At 33.1% G+C, this 8,796-nt stretch overlaps 2 protein-coding genes across 2 annotated transcripts; both read left to right on the top strand.

Annotated features, from left to right (window-relative positions):
• The first annotated feature begins 437 nt into the window (after window positions 1-437).
• On the top strand, window positions 438-2,578 carry LOC111637627 (carboxylesterase 5A-like). The gene is made up of 2 exons (XM_023383158.1): window positions 438-2,075; window positions 2,156-2,578. The coding sequence occupies exons 1-2, from the start codon at window positions 577-579 to the stop codon at window positions 2,556-2,558; spliced, it is 1,902 nt and encodes a 633-aa protein (XP_023238926.1). The 5' UTR covers window positions 438-576; the 3' UTR covers window positions 2,559-2,578.
• A 498-nt stretch (window positions 2,579-3,076) lies between these two features.
• On the top strand, window positions 3,077-5,610 carry LOC111637615 (carboxylesterase 5A-like). The gene is made up of 2 exons (XM_023383138.1): window positions 3,077-4,713; window positions 4,794-5,610. The coding sequence occupies exons 1-2, from the start codon at window positions 3,215-3,217 to the stop codon at window positions 5,194-5,196; spliced, it is 1,902 nt and encodes a 633-aa protein (XP_023238906.1). The 5' UTR covers window positions 3,077-3,214; the 3' UTR covers window positions 5,197-5,610.
• The last annotated feature ends 3,186 nt before the right edge of the window (window positions 5,611-8,796 follow it).

The following is an 8,796-nucleotide window of genomic DNA, read 5'->3' as shown; positions in this document are numbered from 1 at the left end:
CTACTATGAAAAATACAGTTTCATAAAATCGAATTACGCTATGTCTATATAATGCATGATAAATTAATAAAAATCAATAGATAAAAATCTATTGTATTTAATATATTTTCAATTTTCATCATTCTCGTTAACCTTGAATTAATTTGACCTTGAAGCCCGAATATAAGTCCTTGATTTAAAATTTAAGGTGCCTGAATTCATCATCGAAGCGATTTTTCTTTGTTGTGGTATCAAAATAAAACATAAAATAAAATAAAATAAATGATGATTTAAAATATATGTTTTTAATAGGAAAATATTCGAATGATTATCAATTATATTGCTATTCCTCACTTTAAATAATAAAAACTGACGTTTAAAATATCTTGTCTCTAGGTCAAACGCACAAGAAGCATCTGACGTCAATTATACCGAACGAGTAGGCGGAGTTTCCACACTCAGGTGGGGAAATACGACACTGGGAGTTCATTCCAATAGGGTCAATGGCAAAACGTTGCGTGATCCTTATGCTAATAACTCTTTCACTAACTATATAAAGCTAGTCACTATCAATATTCCACAGATATAGCAATAGAAATGAAGAAGCTTAGCTGCATCGTTTGCTCGTATTACGAGTATTTTGTGTTAATCGTTACCTTTGTCGGTGCTGTCCATGCGAACTTATTGGTATCTACAACTTCTGGCACCGTAAAGGGGAAAAAAGTGGACACAACGGAAGGACAAGTTTATCAGTATTTAGGAATACCATACGCTCAATCACCTACTGGAGCCAACAGATTTAAACCACCTAAACATCTACCAGCTTCGGCTGCTTCTTTGCGATTCGATGCTACCGATTTCGGACCCGCTTGCTACCAGCCACCTCATTCTGTGGAAGTGATTAGTCCTTTACTGAGAACTAGAGATATGATAATCGACGAAGATTGCCTGAATCTGAATATTTATGTACCCAAAATCGAAACAAACGAAAAGTTGCCTGTAATGATCTGGTTGCCCGGAGAAGGATTCGATTATGCAGATGCTAGACAATTTGAAGGAACTTACTTAGCTTCTTTAGGTAAAGTGATTCTCGTTACAGTTAATTATAGAGTTTCAGTCTTCGGTTTTCTATCCTCCGAAACGGAGGATGCACCGGGCAATGTCGGGCTTTTAGATCAAAGGATGGCTTTCCGCTGGGTGGCTAAAAATATCGAAAAGTTTGGAGGAAATTCCAAAAATGTAACTCTTTTTGGCAGATTTTCCGGTGCGATGAGTATTAGCATGCACATGACATCGACTTACGCGCTTAATCAAGAAAAAAAGTTATTTGATAGAGTTATATTACAGAGTGGCATTGCTGTTGGCTCTTGGGTGTTTGATCACGATCCATCTTTAGCATTTTCACAGTTAGTCGAGTTAACTAAATGTTCGAGAAACAGAAAATTAGAAACAGTAAAGTGTCTACAAAACCTTCCAGCCGAAATATTATTAAAACACTCTCTTCAAGTACCGCAAAGATGGAGACCTATTATCGATGGAAAGTTTCTTACAGAAGAGCCAATGGAAGCAGTAAAAAAAGGAAAATATGCTGACGTTGATGTTATTTTAGGAAACAACGAGGACGAAGGAAGTCTCTGCTTGCTAACTTTGTATGCACATAAGTCTGAATTATATAACGAGATTCAAAAGAAAGATATAACAGAAAATACATTCAAGCGATTGATAGCAGACAATCTCTTCCAGTATTTTGGCAAGGAAAATAATCGGATAGAAAAAATTGTTACGCACCATTACAAATATCAACATCCATCTCTCCGCCGTAATTTTATCGATTTTTGTGGTGACTTATTCATCAAGTCTAGAATCGATCAGTTTTCTCGCTTGCTTGCTACTAATAATAATAAAAAAGGAAGAGTATACAGATATATTTTCGCTCATCGACCTTCATTCTCTAATCAACCACAATTTTTAACTGCAACTCTTGGTGATGATGTTTTATTTTCACTTGGACTCGTCTATCAATTGGATGATATTTACGAAGAGAAGTTATTAAGTCGGAGAATGGTGGTTTTATTCGCTAATTTCGCTCGATTCGGGTAAGTCGTATGTTTCAAATTTTCTAAAATATATTTATATTAATTGAGAATAACAAATAATTTTTTAATCTTTTAATTAGTAAGCCGGATCAATTTCAACAAGCTTTTAAATCCATTTGGCCAGAATTTACAGCGAAAGAAAAACACATTGCCAAATTTTCTTCCGACATCGAAATTATCGACGGAATTAGCTTTGATAGAACCAATGATTTGTGGTTTCAAATTTTACCTTCATTAAAGCCGATTGAAGAAGAAAGTACCGAAATTTCTAATTATATACTCGCATCAGATCTGAGTGGAACGGAAAAGAAGTCGAACGTGTACTTGATTGATAAAATAATATCCAACGAAACGACAGAATACGTTTTAATAGGGTTAATGTCCTTTACTATTATTCTGTTGATAATGATAAGTGCGATTTTAGTCGCCTATGTCGTATCTAAATCGAAATTTTACACTAAATTAAACGAAAGTGTGAGTTGAAAAAAATTAAAATCTTTCACTTTTCATTTATATTGAATGTATGTATAATATTAATAAAGTAATATATGAAACAACAAATTCTACTATGAAAAATACAGTTTCATAAAATCGAATTACGCTATGTCTATATAATGCATGATAAATTAATAAAAATCAATAGATAAAAATCTATTGTATTTAATATATTTTCAATTTTCATCATTCTCGTTAACCTTGAATTAATTTGACCTTGAAGCCCGAATATAAGTCCTTGATTTAAAATTTAAGGTGCCTGAATTCATCATCGAAGCGATTTTTCTTTGTTGTGGTATCAAAATAAAACATAAAATAAAATAAAATAAATGATGATTTAAAATATATGTTTTTAATAGGAAAATATTCGAATGATTATCAATTATATTGCTATTCCTCACTTTAAATAATAAAAACTGACGTTTAAAATATCTTGTCTCTAGGTCAAACGCACAAGAAGCATCTGACGTCAATTATACCGAACGAGTAGGCGGAGTTTCCACACTCAGGTGGGGAAATACGACACTGGGAGTTCATTCCAATAGGGTCAATGGCAAAACGTTGCGTGATCCTTATGCTAATAACTCTTTCACTAACTATATAAAGCTAGTCACTATCAATATTCCACAGATATAGCAATAGAAATGAAGAAGCTTAGCTGCATCGTTTGCTCGTATTACGAGTATTTTGTGTTAATCGTTAGCTTTGTCGGTGCTGTCCATGCGAACTTATTGGTATCTACAACTTCTGGCACCGTAAAGGGGAAAAAAGTGGACACAACGGAAGGACAAGTTTATCAGTATTTAGGAATACCATACGCTCAATCACCTACTGGAGCCAACAGATTTAAACCACCTAAACATCTACCAGCTTCGGCTGCTTCTTTGCGATTCGATGCTACCGATTTCGGACCCGCTTGCTACCAGCCACCTCATTCTGTGGAAGTGATTAGTCCTTTACTGAGAACTAGAGATATGATAATCGACGAAGATTGCCTGAATCTGAATATTTATGTACCCAAAATCGAAACAAACGAAAAGTTGCCTGTAATGATCTGGTTGCCCGGAGAAGGATTCGATTATGCAGATGCTAGACAATTTGAAGGAACTTACTTAGCTTCTTTAGGTAAAGTGATTCTCGTTACAGTTAATTATAGAGTTTCAGTCTTCGGTTTTCTATCCTCCGAAACGGAGGATGCACCGGGCAATGTCGGGCTTTTAGATCAAAGGATGGCTTTCCGCTGGGTGGCTAAAAATATCGAAAAGTTTGGAGGAAATTCCAAAAATGTAACTCTTTTTGGCAGATTTTCCGGTGCGATGAGTATTAGCATGCACATGACATCGACTTACGCGCTTAATCAAGAAAAAAAGTTATTTGATAGAGTTATATTACAGAGTGGCATTGCTGTTGGCTCTTGGGTGTTTGATCACGATCCATCTTTAGCATTTTCACAGTTAGTCGAGTTAACTAAATGTTCGAGAAACAGAAAATTAGAAACAGTAAAGTGTCTACAAAACCTTCCAGCCGAAATATTATTAAAACACTCTCTTCAAGTACCGCAAAGATGGAGACCTATTATCGATGGAAAGTTTCTTACAGAAGAGCCAATGGAAGCAGTAAAAAAAGGAAAATATGCTGACGTTGATGTTATTTTAGGAAACAACGAGGACGAAGGAAGTCTCTGCTTGCTAACTTTGTATGCACATAAGTCTGAATTATATAACGAGATTCAAAAGAAAGATATAACAGAAAATACATTCAAGCGATTGATAGCAGACAATCTCTTCCAGTATTTTGGCAAGGAAAATAATCGGATAGAAAAAATTGTTACGCACCATTACAAATATCAACATCCATCTCTCCGCCGTAATTTTATCGATTTTTGTGGTGACTTATTCATCAAGTCTAGAATCGATCAGTTTTCTCGCTTGCTTGCTACTAATAATAATAAAAAAGGAAGAGTATACAGATATATTTTCGCTCATCGACCTTCATTCTCTAATCAACCACAATTTTTAACTGCAACTCTTGGTGATGATGTTTTATTTTCACTTGGACTCGTCTACCAATTGGATGATATTTACGAAGAGAAGTTATTAAGTCGGAGAATGGTGGTTTTATTCGCTAATTTCGCTCGATTCGGGTAAGTCGTATGTTTCAAATTTTCTAAAATATATTTATATTAATTGAGAATAACAAATAATTTTTTAATCTTTTAATTAGTAAGCCGGATCAATTTCAACAAGCTTTTAAATCCATTTGGCCAGAATTTACAGCGAAAGAAAAACACATTGCCAAATTTTCTTCCGACATCGAAATTATCGACGGAATTAGCTTTGATAGAACCAATGATTTGTGGTTTCAAATTTTACCTTCATTAAAGCCGATTGAAGAAGAAAGTACCGAAATTTCTAATTATATACTCGCATCAGATCTGAGTGGAACGGAAAAGAAGTCGAACGTGTACTTGATTGATAAAATAATATCCAACGAAACGACAGAATACGTTTTAATAGGGTTAATGTCCTTTACTATTATTCTGTTGATAATGATAAGTGCGATTTTAGTCGCCTATGTCGTATCTAAATCGAAATTTTACACTAAATTAAACGAAAGTGTGAGTTGAAAAAAATTAAAATCTTTCACTTTTCATTTAATTGTTGGTTTTACAACAGTGCATAATCCCATTTCGTAACTTATATTTGACGATCATCAATATATATTTTTATTGATAAATTTTTATTGATCAATCAAAACGTCCAAAGTCTTTCATCTGTAATATAGATCTAATTACTGTAACATAGGCTTTGTTTGTGACTTTTTGTTGGTTCCCCGTTTGATTTGTCATCAAAATATCCTTTTAAGTATTATTTTATTCTGTAATATAAATGACTTTTACCATCTGATATTTTTGTTTTAGAAAATATCTTTCTAGTCGTAAAAAATTGAGAGTCAGTGTTGTTATTGTACTGAATACTCGTTATCTTACGAATACGGTGAGGAAAAATAAATAAATATTTTACAACAAATTAATTAAAGATTTGCAATGTTTTCTTTGTAAAACATAAAAATATTTTACATATTTAAAATTTTTATTTTGAATAATTGCATCCGAAGTCGTACTCAAGAATTCTTAAAATTTTACTGAAAAAAAAAAAAATAGAAAAGCAAGACGAGAGTTAATTAATATAAACATTCTGTTATTATTGTTAGATAAACGGTTATCGATAAAACTAGAAGTTATATTATTCTTCTAAAAATAAAATAATTTTAATTATAATCAATGTTAATTAACTAAGAGGATCTTCCGTATCCATTGTAGATTCGGTCAGTCTCACAATGAGGCGTTTCGATGAGATACAACATATTTGTTTCAATTTATCCATGAAAATTTCTGAACAGATCCGAATTTGAACTCCGCTAAACAAAGGCATTAATCAGCCTTTGCCAACAGATTTTCCAGATCGGCAAGTTGATGACTGCCGCCTCCAATCATTCGGCCGTGCAAGCTCTAATCTATATTCAAATTGGGATACTATTCTCCATTCATAATTTGGAGGATGGATCTGCGTCAAAAAGTCAACAAAATTTTTAGTTACAATCAACACGCTCAGAAAAGTTTTATGTTTTATGTTGGCACAAAGTACGGAAACAAGCCACACTTTCGTGTAACTGTGCCAGAACTGTGCAAACTCGCCACAAGTGGCAAATTGGCACAGAGTGCGCCAAAATTGGTGACGAAACTGCCCATTCCGAATTTAGTTAGGGAAACAAATAATATGCTGGTGTGACACGTTAACATTTGCGGTATGTTAAAGCGTCCAGGTTCACAGTTTAATTTAGATAAAAGTGTTCGATCTGCTAAAACCCATGGTGTAAACCTATTTGATGATAAAGAAACGTAAAAAAATGAAGCAGGAACTTTCAATCAAATCGGAACATTTTAATATATTTGTTTTGAAAATAAAATAGCAAATTAATGCAGTGATAGAATGTTTAACATTTTACATTTCTTATATTAACATTTAATATTTTACATTTTATGAATTATTTTAAAGGTTTTGTTTTATTCGTATACGGCAACGTGACATGGACGATCTGCCGAGGAGGAATGACTCCCGGAGATTTTTTTATGAGAAACTGGCCCTTATTTAGATGTTACTAACGTGAAGAAAACAAGGAAAACTCCACGATGGAGAGGCACGAACTCACGACCAGTGTTAACTGGTTTTATCCACTCAACAATTAAATTATTTTAAAGTATAAAAAGTGTAAGAAAAAAAGTTTATAAATTTTTGTTGATCGTTTTTAAGCGTTTGCCATTTAATATCGTTTGTAAATAAACAGTTTAATCCAGTGGCACAAGATGGACACAATGGATTTATTTCCAAAACGTGCTTCGTCCATATCACTTGAATTTTCAGAAGAAAATTATTTTTTGAAAGGTTAATTTTAAGTTAATTGAAATAGCTTTCCTACATAAAGTGCCTTCATTAGAAAATAGGCCTATAAAATCGAGAGTTGCCATGCAAATCATACTCAATACATTTACTTTTTTATAACCGAAGAATAAATTTGATTTATTTATTTGAATTTCTATAATGTATGTAATATCAAATTTAATATTAGCAATTTGAAGATAAATTTGAGTCAGAAATAAAATTAAAAAATAAATTCTTCGCGGCATAAAAGTAAATAAATCCGCTCTTCATACGATGATCTCTGAAACTTACTACTGATACAAAATATCAAATAATGTATTTTAATAACGACTAGTGATAGCGGATAAATGTCACTTCGTGATTTACGTGTGTATTGTGTTCCAAGAGCACTTGTGTGAAAAAAAAACACTCAAAGTGAGATAAATTATCTTACAGAAACTCATTTAAATCCGAAGAATGCATTTCTGTAGGATCAAGGTAACAAATACGTAAAGTAAACCAAAATTTATTACAATTTTTTGGTTTATTTTACGTAGATAACTTTAAATTACGATAACTTTTTTATAACTGTAAGCAATGGAAAAGCTAGGGTTTGTGCCGCCTTTGGCGGTCTTTGAGTCTGCCGCCCCCAAGAAAAACACAGCATAATACACATCAAACCTATTTAGACATTAGACATTAAATGGAAAAGACGTATAGCCATATAAAAAAACTCGTGGACACTATTTATCAATGTTGTTATTAATTAAGCACAACTAAGCGCTTGGTATGATGGTCAACAAAATCATCTTCAAGAGAATAGAATCCTTGAAACATGCATTTAATAATATTCGCATTATTAAAAAACTTTTTGAAAAATTGATCGCTAACTCTTGAGTTAATGATCAATTCTTAAAAAAGTTTTTTTTTACTACTTAAACCAGATAGTCGGACGGTCGAGTCATTTCAGGTGTCAATCTACCTCTTTAGGGACGGTCGAAAAACCCAAGGAATTTTTTGGGAGTAGACAGTCCTGGATATGTATGACACAGTCCCTTACCACCCAGTCGCCTCATTGTGGGCCTGCCGACAATGGGGCGGCTGGATGGTGAGGGACGAGGGATCCGTAATGTGCTTGATAAAAAGACTTTCTTATTCGCAGAGCGAAAAGAGCTAAAAAAATAGACGAGTGAACATATATGTATAAATATTAAAATGACACAACCTAAAAAATATTTATGTATCGCATAAATTATAACTTTTTATCAGGTACAAAATGTACAAAACAATTTAAAATAATTACTATCTCCGTGCGGACAATTTGCGCATATATAAAACAAAAGATTGAATGTAAAAAATAAGTTATTTGGGAAATTGTTGCGATCGGAAGTATGGGGACAAAATCTTCGCAAGTGGGTTAGTCGTGAATATAAACGGTTTTTACTATTTCCATTTGAGTTCGATTGTTTTTCTAATTGGAGTGATGGAATGGGCAATCTGCCAAGGGAGGGAGGATTTTTATAAACTGACCCCTATTTAGGTGTTAGACACGTGAAGAAAATTTAGAAAAGTTTACGTGGCCAACCCGTTGATCATGCGCGAACCCACAAAACTTTAGCACATTAAAATTGTTTTGTTATGGCTATGCATTAATTAATAAAAAAAAACATTATGCATACTGGCATTAAAAGTGAACTGTAAACTTTGTAAAAGTATATTAATGTGAAAGGGCAATTGAAGTTGATGGTACTGCCTAGTGGAAAGCAAGAAAAGTAAACTTTATCATTTTTTTTTTAGAACGAATT

This window comes from Centruroides sculpturatus, unplaced genomic scaffold (genome assembly GCF_000671375.1).
Source record: "Centruroides sculpturatus isolate CEXI.00-Female unplaced genomic scaffold, Cexi_2.0 scaffold846, whole genome shotgun sequence".
In the NCBI taxonomy this organism is placed as follows: Eukaryota; Metazoa; Arthropoda; class Arachnida; order Scorpiones; family Buthidae; genus Centruroides; species Centruroides sculpturatus.
This window is presented reverse-complemented; position numbering and strand designations above follow the sequence as displayed.